This window comes from Giraffa tippelskirchi, chromosome 2, assembly GCF_054371585.1.
Source record: "Giraffa tippelskirchi isolate mGirTip1 chromosome 2, T2T-mGirTip1v1.2.pri, whole genome shotgun sequence".
In the NCBI taxonomy this organism is placed as follows: domain Eukaryota; kingdom Metazoa; phylum Chordata; class Mammalia; order Artiodactyla; family Giraffidae; genus Giraffa; species Giraffa tippelskirchi.
Window position 1 is genome coordinate 125,809,066 of NC_137276.1, and position 14,523 is coordinate 125,823,588.

The 14,523-nt window shown below is 34.9% G+C and overlaps 1 protein-coding gene across 11 annotated transcripts in view; it reads left to right on the forward strand.

Annotated features, from left to right (window-relative positions):
* Window positions 1–14,523, forward strand: part of GMPS (guanosine monophosphate synthase) — a 69,951-nt gene that overhangs the window by 26,647 nt on the left and 28,781 nt on the right. For all 11 annotated transcript variants that reach the window (XM_081570590.1, XM_081570580.1, XM_081570587.1 and 8 more), the window contains 4 exons: window positions 1,535–1,716; window positions 5,096–5,210; window positions 10,834–10,931; window positions 13,213–13,316. In XM_081570590.1, the coding sequence (XP_081426716.1) occupies window positions 1,535–1,716; window positions 5,096–5,210; window positions 10,834–10,931; window positions 13,213–13,316 (499 nt within the window). The remainder of the gene's footprint in view (window positions 1–1,534; window positions 1,717–5,095; window positions 5,211–10,833; window positions 10,932–13,212; window positions 13,317–14,523) is intronic.

Consider the following 14,523-nt stretch of genomic DNA (forward strand, 5'->3'; position numbering starts at 1 on the left):
ATGATTACAACCTTCATTTCGCGATCTGAGGAATTCCTTCTGGCCTGTGGTTGGGTCCCTCTCACAGATCCTCCTCCCTAGATGACTTGCTTTTTTTCATTACTGCTGTGAAGAGTTAGTGGTGTTGTGAGGCCTGCATTTATTTGTTCACATAAATAGAGAGGGAGGAAGGATGAAAGGACTAAAAAACATGCCTCCAGGATTGGGCTTAAGTACTTTTTACTGTGCAGATTTTACAACTGGAGGGGGGAAAACTACAACATATATATAAACATACTGAAGAGCATGAAGAAAAATTTTAAATCACCTACTGTAGTTCCATTTCTCAGATTTTGCCTCTATTAGTATTTAGGTGTATATCTGTTTATACATTTCTTCTTCATATATATACATATACTCTTGCATTTTTACCCAAAATGTTTTAAATGTTTTTCATATTCTTTATTCTTCCAAGTGGATTTTCAAGATACATACACATTTTAAAGCTTTTTCTTATGTAAAAATGTGTGAAAACAGAATAGAGACTAACGTGAACACAGTACATGTATCACCCAACTTTAGTGATTTCTCTTCCTAGGCAGTCTTATTTCATCCATACCTACCTACTCTTGCATTATTTTGAAGTCAGTTCCAGGTAAATATTTTAGTACCCTCCAGATAACTATTTCAGCACATAGAGTTAAATTTTTTTTGCCAAATTGTTCTCCAGAAAAGTGTTCTCCATGTATGCTTGTCAGAGATAAGATTGTGTGTGTTAGTCGCTCAGTCGTGTCCGACTCTTTGCAACTTCATGGATGGTAGCCTTCTAGGCTTCTCTGTCCATGGGATTCTCCAGGCAAGAATACTGGAGCGGATTGCCATTTCCTTCACCAGAGGATCTTCCCAACTCAGGGATTGAACCTGGGTCTCCTGCACTGAAGGCAGATTCTTTACCGTTTGAGCTACAGAGGAGTCTGAGATAATATTAAAACACATTAAAAATTCAGTATTGTTGGTCAGACACATGTATATGTGTAGTTTTCCTCAGGTAATATAAAAAATCCTAATAAAGTGAGTTTGGGTATGCTTATATACTCTGGCAGGAAACTTTCGGTTCTCATCAGTATGTCCCTCATAGGAATGCTGTGACAATTAGCGAGGGTGATCATATAGTTCACCGTCTAGCCTGGGACACGTTTGAGACTTGACAGAGACACTATTAGTAATAATGCCAGTGTAACAGACTCGCCCAGACCTGTGCGGTGTTTTGGCATAGCTGGACCATATGCTTACGTTAGTACTAGATAATGTGTGTAAGATGCAGTAAACATGAAGTGACTGTATCATGTAGTAAGTAGATGGTAGCTTTTGTTTATGCTTGTGTGTGAATATGTATAAAAGTCTTTCCTTTAAAAGAAGTGTTGTGAATTAGCAATTCAAAATCCTCAATTAACAGTTTGTGTTTCTGCGTGTTTTTGGAGCTAACAGTGACCATAGTTCTTAAAAGTACCTCTGATTTTCATAATTAGAAAGATGTTTGTGTTAATATTTGCAGCTGGAAAATGCCGGAGGAGACCTTAAGGATGGCCACCACCACAATGAAGGAGCCATTGTCATTCTGGATGCGGGTGCTCAGTATGGAAAAGTCATAGACCGAAGAGTGAGGGAACTGTTCGTGCAGTCTGAAATCTTCCCTTTGGAAACACCAGCATTTGCCATAAAAGAGCAAGGATTCCGGTGAGATTAGATTGCAGGATATTTTATTGTTAATTTGCTTGGACACTGGATTTTTTAATGAAAATAAAATGCATTGGTTTTAATACAAGAAATTTTCCATGGCTGTTGACATTAAAAGAAATTAAAGGAAAAGATTACATTAATTTTATTTGCACAGTTTAAGAATTTATCATTTGAATATTTTATGTTTTATAGCAGGGGTCCCCAACCTCTGGGCCAAGGTCTGGCACCTGTCAGATCAGTGGTGGCATTAGATTAGAAATAAAGTGCACAAAATGTAACGCACGAGAATCATCCTGACACCACCCCCACCATCCATCCCCACCCATGGAAAACTTGTCTTTCATGAAACCACTCCCTGGTGCCAGAAAGGTTGGGGACTGCTGTTGTATAGGATTTCTGGATCAGACTTAGATTTGCCTGTTATGGTCATTCATTCATCCCAGATTGCTTGAACGAAGGGATGTATATATAATGGTTAGAGTACCTAAATTAGAAAATGCTGTGTACAGTACGTCTCTTTTGCTTCCTATCCCAGGAGGCTAGTTTCTCAATTATGAAGACTTCTAATTTAAGGGCTAATTCTATAACTTGTACTATTAAAACTAGTCAAAATGACATTCAATTTATATGTAACTTCCTCCTTTAACAGCTATTTTTGGTTAATGCTGTATCTTTTCTCTTGGAATTAATGTTCGTTTTTTATTAAGTGTTATTCAGAAGCAAGCAACTACAGTTTATATCCTTAATTAGCTCTCAAGACTTGGTGCTGTATTTCTTCCAAAATACAGTGTGTTTAATTTTTCTTAAAAGCATAATGTTTTTCCATTAGACAAATAGTTACCTTTCAGAAACTTTATAGATGTGTATACATTATCCTTTGTTTCTTGTTTTTTAAAACGAAGTGAATTGTGAATCAGAAAAGGCAGGTTTACATTTAACTCTGTTTTAGTTTTAGGATGCAGATAATTTTATAGTAAGAAGGAACACTTTGAGTTTATTGTATTCAACTGTCTTGATTTGCCAGTGAGAACCAATTTTAAGGGAATTAAAACTGTAAGAAATGTTGTGGAATAGGGTAACCTATATTGACAATAGAAGTCTAATTGATTTTCTTGTCATCTGATTACCTGATCATAAACAATTTCTAGGTCCTGCTTACACCAACAACTTCTCTCTGTAGGAGAACAGGAACTCTAGCACTGTTGCTTTTGTTACTATGATCCTTTCTGCTGAGATAGCCATTTGATCACCCTTTTTCTAGGATAAATTTTAGGTTTATGACTTGAAAGACATCTTAACCCACCTGTTTTTAGAAGCTTGATCTGCTTGATATAAAAACTGGTATCTGAAATGCCTTGAGACTTACTGGGCCTTGTATTTGCAAGTTGTTTCAAAATAATAGCAGGGTAGAAATAGAAAACTCAGAAAGAGTGATTAGCTCTTCTCAAGCTTATTGAGATAAGAATTTTCATAATTGGCTTAAGTGCTGCTTGAGTTTTATCCTTGACTAAGTCCATTGCTTTTTCTTTTTAATAGTATTAAGAATCTTATAGCAGATTAATGAGGGATGCTGGGCAGTCCCATGGTGCTTATCATTTATAAAACTAAATATAACATACTGAAATTCTAGAAATCTTGGTTATTAAATATATTTTACAGAGTTTTAGCTTCTGCGTTTTTAAGGAGCTAGGTTACATATCTACCCTTAGGGCTAGCCCCATTCTCCTTTAAAATTATTATCTTGAAGGGATGTCACATTTATCATCTTGAGTAACTAGATTGTCTTCAGTTTCTTTGCAAGAGATAAGCTAACAAACATAATGTATACTAAGATTCATGTTACCAATATAAAGTTCAAAGAGTAGGGCTTTTGTGCTCACTCAGATTATTATATATTTTTTTAAAAATACATTATCTTGTTGAGTAATTTTCATGATTTATATTATTTTTTTGCAAGTATTACAAGTCTGTCATTTTAGTTTATGTTTTTACATGGCAGGCAGCCACTAATTATAAAGTGGATTGTAATCCAGATTTGTTTGTAAGTAGATTTTGGTTACATCTTGGAATGCATTTTCCTTTCGAAATACGGACTTCCCAAGTGACTCAGTGGTAAAGAATCCACCTGCCAATGCAGGAGACTTGGATTTGATCCCTGAGTTGGGAAGATCCTCTGGAGAAGGAAATGGCAACCCATTCCAGTATTCTTGGCTGGGAAATCCCATGGAAAGAGTAACCTGGCTGGCTACAGTCCATGGGCCAGGCCACAAAAGAATCCAACATGACTTAATGAATAAGCAACAACAACATGTCTGTATTGTATAAGTGGGCGTGTGTGACAAACTGGAGAGCCTAAGTAACCTGAAAGTTCAGGTCTTTCTGTGATTTCAGTTATTTGTAGCCATGTTAGAATGAAAGTCCAATGTTAGCAGATTTTTTTCCTTGTTTTTCCTAAAGAAAATATAGAAATCTGAATTTTTATGTAAAAATCATAATATTAAAGTGTTCCAAAATTTTTTGATTGAATGCTGAGGACCAAAGTTACCTGTATCAGAAGCCAGCCTCGTTTTTCAGCTTTCTTTATACAGATAGTCTGTTCCCAAGTTAACCCATAGAATGCTCTATAAATTCTCGTTTATGGAATACCGAGTTGGGTTCTGAGAGCAGGGCATATGAGGCAGGTCATGTTAGCTCCTACTTCTGGGTCTCAGGTAAAATTGTTGGGAATATTGGACAGGTTTTAAACAGGCAAAATTAGGTAATTCTTCACATTTTCTGATATTCTTTATTGTAGAGTATTTTGCTCTACATAATCCAGGGCCTTCATAATACTTTCACTTGTCCTACTGTGTGACTGCATTACTCCTTACCCTCAGAAGACATGTATTTTCACCTTCTGCCTTTAGAATTCTCATTTACTTCCTCCACTGATGAGGAAAACAGAACAAATTCAGGCTTACCTTCATAGATTGAGACATTGGTTTTATATATTTGGAAGTTTGTGCTTATTAACAAGTGACTGTTGAATTGGTCAGCTTTCCCATATTGCAATAAAATAGAGTAAAAATAAGCTGTGTAGGGGATTCCCTGTCAGTCCAGTGCTTGAGACTTCCACTGCAGGGGGTATGGAGTATAGATTCGATCTCTGGGGAACTAAGATCCCGCATGTCGCATAGTCAAAAAAAAAAAAAAAATTAAGCTGTGTAGGAGACTATTAATTAGCTGTGATAGAATCTGGATCTGCTGTGGCATACTGAAAACATAACAAAATCTGAGTCTGTATTGAGTTTCCCTCAGTGGTACAAGCAAGAGAGGGCATAGAGCTTGGATAAAAATTAACAGAGATTCTTTGTTACTGTCTTCTTTAAATCCACAGTGCTATTATCATCTCTGGAGGGCCTAATTCTGTGTATGCAGAAGATGCTCCCTGGTTTGATCCAGCAATATTCACAATTGGCAAGCCTGTTCTTGGAATTTGCTATGGCATGCAGGTACCTACAGCTATGAATTTGCCTTAAAAGTTAATTTATTCTGCTTGTGACTCCTACTGTTTTAGTGTTTTCTGTCTTTAGAGCATTTAGGATGTTTAGTTGTATGAGAGAATTTGTTCATATTACAACTGTTTATGAATTGCCACACTTGTATGGCAAAATTGATTTGAGTGGGGATTTTCAAAAGAGCAACTATAGGTATTACTGCTTACAACAAAACCCTGTCCGTTATAAAAAAAAAAAAGGTAGGCATTTAAATATACATGAAAGTTGAAGTGGTTCAGAGAGAGCTCCTTTATACATTTACTCAATTATAACATTTTTAGCCATTTTGAGAGTAATTTGCATACATGGTATTCTGTTACTTGTTGTATCCTTAAGTACTAGAATTCTGTCCTACATAACCATAGTATGGTTATCAAAATCAGGAAGTTAACATTGACTTGATGTTCACATCTGATCCACAGACTCGGTTAACGTTTCACAGGCTCATTAATGTCTCTTAAAAGTCATGAATTCAATCTAGACCATGTGTTGTATTTAGTTGTCATTTCTCTTTACATTCCTTTAGTTTGGAATCATTCCTCAATCTTTCCTTCTCTTTCATGACCTTGCCAATTAAAAAGAAAAGTACATTCCAGTTACCTTGTAGAACAGTTTTCAGTTTTGGTTGGTTTGATGTTTCCTCTTTGTTAGATTCCGGTTATGTGTTTTCGGCAGGAATAGCACAGGAGTAATGCTGTGCTCATTCTTCCCTGGCGTCTCAGTGGGAAAGAATCCCCTGCAGTGCAGGAGACACGGGTTAGATCCCTGGGTTGGGAAGATCCCCTGGAGAAGGAAGTGGCAACCCACTCCAGTATTCTTGCTTGGGAAATCCCATGGACAGAGGAGCCTGACATGCTGCAGTCCGTGGGATTGCAAAAGAGTCATATATGACTTTGCAACTAAACAACAGCAAATGCTGTACTCTTCTCAGCATCTAATTAGAAGGCAGATGGTGTCAATTAATACTGTGATAGGTGGTGTTCCTTTAGATTATTTGGTTAAGATGGTGTCTGCCAAGTGTCTTCACTGTAATGTTACTTAAGTATGTGTAGGGTAGTGGCCAAGATGGTGGAATAGGAAAACCCTGAGCTCACCTTCTCTCTTGGGCACAGGGATCCTATGCCAGGAAAATGAGCCCCCTGAATATTTGGCTTTGAAGGCCAGTGAGACTTACTTTTGGGAGAGACAAAGAGTTGTGGGAAATAGTGATTCCTTTCTTAAAGGGCACCCACAAAATCTTACATGTTCCAAGACCCAGGGCAGATGCAGTAATTTGAAAGAAGACTGGGTCAGACTCACCTGCCTATCTTATAGAGAGTCTTCTGCAGAGGCAGGAGGCAACTGGAGCTCACCTTAGGGACACAGATGCTTGTGGCAGCCATTTTGGGCAGCTCATTCTACCATGAGGACACTGGTGCTGGTGCCATTTTGGGATCCTCCTCATTTTAGTAAGTGAGCAAAACAGTGAATTGTCTTTTTTTAAACAATCTGGTTGAAACCTGTGTACTGATACGAATAACACTCAGAGGGAATCTGTTCAAAAGTTAGAAAGTGAACAGACCAATATATTTTCTTCTAGCTATCTCTGGAGCTTTCAGTAAAGGAAGGAAATATAAATCAGTGTTTATGTAAGAATGTGATTATTTTTATTTCTATTCTTAATACAAGGGCAGAATATTAGAAATTGCTGGTCTGCTAAACAGCTTTAGTTGATTTTGTTTGTTTCTAATTGTTATGATTTTCCATTACATTTTCCATTATAACATAAAGAAGAGTCTCACAGGATATTTTTTTTAGGACCCACTTAGAGTGAAATAGGTGTGAAATATGCTCCTTTAATATAAAATGATAGTGGCTACTTGTCCGTTTTGCCAGTACCCCCTTATAATTGTAAGGCCACATTTTCTACCATTCAGGATGGATCTTGTGGTAGCCAGAGCCAGGTCTGCTTATGTTAAATACATTAAAAAATTGCCTACTGCTTTCATAGGAGGATAATGGAATAGACTGATCTTGTTCCTTTGGGCAGAAATTATCTTTCTATAAAATACTGATATAAATAATACCTCGTAGCTAATATGCTGTTTGTAAAGGACTAATACTTCCTAGTGACTCTTAGTTGGGTAATGTTAGCACCAAAGGCCTCCCTCTAGTATATACCTTTGCCCCCTCCATGGCAGCCTGAAATTTTATGTACTGTCTTTTCCCATTAACTCTTGAATCTTACTGATTGCTTCCTGGTTAATTCTTTGCTTTGGAAGAAAAAAGTCTGTCCTGCTCCTTGCTGTGTTTATTTCTATTATGGTTTATCTGTCACTCAGCATAAGAAATAGAATATTAGTAGAACTTTTGAAACTCTTTGTACTTTTTTCCAATTCACATTGTTCTCTCTTCCAGCAAGAGGTAAGTAACACTTCTACTGAATTGTTATTCATTCCCTTTCTTTTCTTTATAGATTTTATAGACATTGTATTTCTAGATAATATATTATCTAGTTTTGTCTATTTTCATATAAGTGAAGTCATGCTGCTTGTAGTTTCATTTTTGGTTTTGAAAGTCACTAACTTTAAGTTATTTTCACTACTGAAATTATCCTTTGAATGTAGTGATACATTCAAGTATATCGCAAATTAGTGATAACATTCAACTGTTAGCGTTGCTGGTCTTTTCCCAAGTTTTTGCGATTACAGATGCTGCCATGAATGTTTTTGGACTTTGGTATTGTACATACACAAACTTTTCTCTAAGCTAACCATTAATTGAAATGCTGAGTCTCAGCTTCACTAAGAAATATTTGCCCCAATATACTTTCCCACAGCAGTATGTAAAAATTCCTTTTGCTTTATATCTCTGCAGGCCTTCACAAGGTTAGATTTTTTTTATTTTTTAATTTGCCTAGCTGAAGAGATGTTAAATGACATGTTGTAATCTTAATGGTCATTTTCCTCATTTTAAGATTCATGGATTTATTTGCCATTAGTCATTAGTGTCTGGTTTGCTGTAAAAGATTGGTCATGATTTTTGCACATTTTTTGTTGAATTTTTAAAATTGTTTTTATATATGCTAGATGCTAAACTTTTGCCAATTATGTATTTTGTATATACCTTCTAGATTCTGACTTCTCTCTTCACTATAGTTTCATTTTTTTAAAGAAACATCTTTATTATAAGCATTTGGTTTCTTTATATACTCCCACACAAATTTTGTTAAATTTTTTGTTGGGAGAATTTCCTTTCATTTGCCCCTCACAAATCTAAGATTTATTTTGAAATCTTGACATACAAGACAGATAAAAGGGGAGCTGACCCAATTGAAGTGGTAGACCTGGTAGACCTACAGGGCTTTTGTTGTTGTTTGAGGCATTTAGGACCTCGAGGTTATCACGAATCCATTTCCTTAAGTCAAAATAGAATATTAAAACAAAATTTTAACCAAGTAGAGTGTTTTGCTCTACATAAGGTTATTCCCTCCCCCCCTCCACCACACACACACACACACACACACACACACTCACACTCACACACACACACACACACTCTTAGCTGATCCTTCAGTTCCTTGTATTTTCACTTTTATCCAGCATACATACATAAATCAGAAGTCAAGAATAAACATGAAAGCCTTCTGAACAGGTGAGATAGCTCTAAATTTTGCTGCAAGCCTTTGGCTTTATAAAAGCCTTTAATTTAGACTTTGTGGAGTTTTAAATTGTGTTGTGTTCCAACAGCTTTGGTCAGCTTGATCATTCAGCTGTCTTCTAATTAAGAACTGGAAATTTAGAGGAGGCAGAGGTACACAAGGTTCATTTGTTGTATAGAGGAAAACATTCGTTTTTTCATTCAGCAAATTTGAATGACTGCTCTGGGCCACATACTTAGGCCACTGGTACTGTGAACAGACCTGAAGACATGATAGGGAGAGAACATGGTCTGCATTGCTAATCACACTAGCTTGAATGGCTTTAGTAGAGAATAATGGGAAATATGAGAGGTGGAGTTAGATAGAGGCAGTGCATTGAAAAGTCTTTGTTCAGTATAAGGGACTTGGACTTTATCCTGTAGACAGGGGGTCAGCAAATTATAGCCTGCTGCTAAAGCTGGCCACTGCCTGTTTTTTGTATGACCAGCAAGCTAAGAATGGTTTTTATGATTTTAAAGTGATTTTTATGATTGGAGTTGAAAAACATTTTTGAAAAAGAACTGTATGTTGTGACATGTAAAAATGAAATTCAAATTTCAGTGTCCATAAATAAAGTTTATTGGAACACTATCATATCCATTCCTTTAAATATCTGTGGTTGCTTCTGTGCTTCAACGATAAGAATTGAATAGTTGCTTCAGAAACAATAGGGCCTACAAAAACTAAAATACTTATTCTCTGGTCCTTTACAGGAAAAATTTGCTAACCTAAATATAGATGATAGCCATTAAGAATTTAATCATGAACTAACACAATCATATTTATATTTTAGTAGCTGACATTCATAGATCTCTGGAAGATGGGCACGACTACAGGCAAGGGGACTGATTAGACTGCAGCAGTGTTTCCTAAACTGTGTTTGTTAAGATGCTGCAGAAAGTGTTTTATGTATGAGTCTTTAGTTTGTGAAGTACTGGGTTAAACAGGGGTTAGGAGGTTTTTTTTATATTTAATTGCTGGACTTCATGCAGACCTTTATTGCAGGAAGTTTTATAGTGAATGTCTAACAGGAGAATGTAGAGGGCAGCATTTGCTGATGCATATTTGAAGAATATGCCCTTGTGCATTACAAGAATGGAAACATATTTAGCCCTCTGCCTGTTTTTCTGTTGGCTGCTGGGTCCACCTGCATTGTGTATTATTGTGGCAGATATCTTATGACACCTCTTGTGGAGCAGACATGAAGATAGGTTGTATTGATTTTATCGATGCAGATTTAATGTTCCTAAAAATCCTATGTGTATCTCTTTGGTGTTGGAAGAGTTTAGGCATATGTAAATGATGAAGAAAATTGACACAGAAGGGTCAGACTGGAGAGACTACTTAAAATAAAAGTCTGTAGGTGGATGGGATTTGAACAAATTAATTTAAAGACCAGATTTTATTGCTTATCCCATCTCCACAGCACAGCCTTCTGTAGACTTTCAGACTGACTGTTCCTTTGGGGCCAAAGATTAAACAGTTTGGAGGAATTTATAGCTGCTGGTTTTAATACCAACTAGGTACTTTCTAAGTTCAAAGAGTGTTTTAAAATGCTTTAAAAATTAAACTAAGATATTAAATCCTTATCTTCTAAAAAAAAATCCTTATTTTTAACAGATGAATTAAAGTATGCTAAATGGAAAATTTGCCAGTGTTTAATAAAAATTAACATCAGGTCAGATTCCTAATCTAGTTTTGTTTTGTAACTATCCCTTTTAAGAACTATATAATTATATATAATAATACCAAGTAATTTACAGTTAGCAAACTTCCTTTATTTTGGAGGCACAAACATAACAGCTATCCTAAAAACAAGAAATATAAATTATTAGTGTAAGAAATTGGGTAATTTGCTTTTGAATTACATTAACATCAATTTATTTTCTCCCGGAACAGATGATGAATAAGGTATTTGGAGGTACTGTGCACAAAAAAAGTGTTAGAGAAGATGGAGTCTTCAGTATTAGTGTGGATAACACATGCTCTTTATTCAGGTATGATAGATATTTTTATATCAATAAGAATGTTAGAGGAGTAACTTAAAGCTGGGAATGTTATTCTTCAAAATTGGAGATTCTGTAATTCTTAGACAAAATTAAGGCCACGGCAGTGGCCAAAGGTATTGTCATATTTGTTTTCCAGTTGAGTGTCAAGACAGAAGAAGATGGTGGTGATGCTAATTAGGAATAAGAAAAGCACTTAATGACAGAATTGAAAAGCACTTGTGCAGTCTTAAACCCCCATTTGGGATTGCAGATGATGATGCCAACATTTATAGTTTTCCCTTTTCAGCAGAGCATGATTCTAAATATTAGTATGACAGATGTGACAAATAGATAATGTTTTAAACTGTATGCATATGTATACATCTTCCACTACCATGTTCTTTCTCTGGGTGCTTAACTAGCTACCCATTTGCTGGCCTCATTACTAAATATGTATTGCACTTTTTGTACTGAGCATAACTATTTCGTGTACTGTCTTTTTAATATAGTGAATGTATTAATTGATTTTATTTCTGGGTGATAATAGTTTAGGTATATTAGCTCTAATGTATTTAAAGATTGGCGAATGAGCTATTCATTAGCTTCCTAGAATCATTTATCTTCTGCTTTACAAAAAACCAGGTGAGTTTTCATTCAGCTTCCTGAAAGAGCAGAAAACTTAAATTTTAGTCCCTTGCTTTCTTTCTTTGGGTTTTCCCATGTTTTGGGTATAGCCCACTTAGGTAGACAGTTGATAGTTACTCATTTGCTTTCTTTTGAAATAAACTTCATTTTTCTTTAAAAATCACATCTCTCCCTAACTGCATTAAATCTATAAAATGTAGGCTGGTGTCAGTTAATGTGCATATATAATTTTTATTATCATTTCTTGTAACTGTGCTAATTATCTTTATAGATTTGTTTTATTAACATATATTCTTACATCCTCCATAGAGTTGTACCTAAATTAATTCTTAATGGATAGTGTTCTCCAAATTGGACAAATCAATTTTAAAATCCAAGTTAAGACATTTTGTCTAAAATGGAGCTATCCCAGTTTTTACACAAAACTGGCTGTGGCTGGCTTTTCTTTAATATTAGAAAGAACAAGAGTACCAGTGTTCAGAGATTCTCATTTTCAAAGTGATGTTAATAAAAAAGCAACAGTTGCTCAAAATAATTTACGAACTGAAGCTTCTCATTGCCAAAATACGTTTTTGAAATCCATTTCTTGCTCTACTTCATAATGGAGAGGTGTTGCTTACATTCATCTGTATCTCAAGTGACTGTTCTTGAGAACTACTTCAGGAATATTGCTGGTGGAGTGTGATACTACAAGAGACTTTAAATGTAAAGATCTGGTTAAGATTTAAAGTTTTTCTGTCTTGACAGTTCTAAAATCCTGGTACTCAATTACAGCCTACACTAATCCTAAGTAACAGTGAACAGTGATGACAGTAACAACCACCCCAAAACATCCTTTTGGTTTTAATGTATTTAATCTTCTTGCTTTATTTTTAATTTTTGTTTCTTAATATTATTTAATATCAAGTCCTTGTTCAAATTTTTTCATAATGTAACAAATATCTTTTTATAAAATTGATTCATTTGCATCAAGGTCCAAAGAAAGTCCACACAGTTGGTTTGATAATGTTACTTACACCTGTTTAAAACCATGCCATTAATTACTTCTGTTCTTAAGATTAATTCCAGTAGAGATATAATTTTGAAACCATGATAGCCTCTTGAAACTGTGTGTGGTTATATCACTAGCTTTATATATTCAGTTTCAGTTTTTATGGATCACCTTTTCCTGGTATTTATTATTGTTATTGGCTTTATCATGAATAGAGTAAATTTAAATTCTAGCAGTGTTGTACTGTTACCTACTTTCTCTGTTTTCTTGATTTACATATAGAAGCTAGTAACTTTTAAAGCAAAAAAATACAAGTTATAAGATGAATTAAGTTCTAGGAATCTAGTGTAAAGCATGATGACTACAGTTAACAACACTGTATTGTATATTTGAAAGTTGCTAAGAGAGTAGAGCCTAAATGTTCTTACCACACACAAAAAATGGTAACTCTGTGAGGTGGTAGATGTGTTAACTAAATGAGTGGTAATCATTTCATAGTATATAGGTGTATCAAATTATCACATTGTACACCTTAAGCTTATACAATGTTACATGTCATTATATCTCAATAAATCTAGAAAAAATAAAGCAAAAGACTCCATTAATCATGTTTAATAAAGCTATTTGTATATTGTCTTATTTTTATTTACTTAGGGGTCTTCAGAAGGAAGAAATTGTTTTACTAACCCATGGAGATAGTGTAGACAAAGTAGCAGATGGATTCAAGGTTGTGGCACGTTCTGGGAACATTATAGCAGGTAAAACTTCTAAAACTTTTGCAGATTTTCTTTTTAAAAGTTTATCTGAAAAGTTTATAAATATGTTTCTGTATGTGATACTGTTTTTGATGTTTCTTAATTTTTTAAAAGATACTGGAAGTGTCATAGGGTCAGTTGTTAATTCATGGAGGATATTTAATATTAGAAGGATTATCTAGAAGTCACTTACTAGTTTGCTCTGAAATGCTTTTAAAATTGTTTATTCTACTATGCTTTTCAGACATAAATATATCATTATAACTCAGGAAAATTTTGAGAATCATTTACCTCTCTAGCATGCTGTATTCATAATTGACCTTTTTAAAAATGCTTCTTTTAGGTATAGATAGGCATGTATCTTAGATGTCTATAAAACATCAGACTAAGCATTCAGAGCATTGCTCTGAACCAGGGTAACCTGTGGGTCAAATCCAGCCTACAGACTGTTTTTTGTATGTTCAGGAACTAAGAATGCTTTTTATATTATTTAAAGGTTATAATAAATGACAGGGACTGTATGCATATGTCCCACCAAGCTTAGTTTGTAACATCTAGCCCTTTGCAGGAAGTTTGCCAGTTCATGCTCTAAACAATTTTTTGTTGTATTTTTCTTGAAGAGGAGTTAATTTTCTGGCAGTTCATAATTTTTTTACTTGCTTACTTGAGTAATCCTGGATATTTGTAAAAGAGGAAAAGTGGAGTTATCATAAAGTTGTTGTTTGTTATGTTCCACCTAAAAAGTTGGAAAAAAAAATTTGTCATGGATAAATTGAATTGAGTAATCTACCTGCAGTTACTTAATGGATTATTGTATTAGCATAGGAATTATCAAGAATAATTTCCTTTTTGACAGGTTTCTATTTCTTATACAAGATCAACAGTGGTAGATGAGATTATATATTTTTATTCATTCAGCAAATATTTGAGTACCCACATGTCCCAGGTACAGTTTTAGGTGCCAGTGAACAAAATGAATAATACCTCTGTTTAATGTTCTAGGGGGAGGGGTGGGACAGACAGTAACCAGATAATACAGAAAAAGTCAGTGCTTGACAGTGTTTAAATGCATTGAAAAAATAAAAAGATGAGAGGAGTGTTATGGAATGTGTGATTTGGACTGTTACTGTTTTAGATAGTATATTCAGAGATGGTGTTCCTATTAGATGATACTAGACATGGAGGAAGTAGGTGCTTGGCCCTCTTGGAT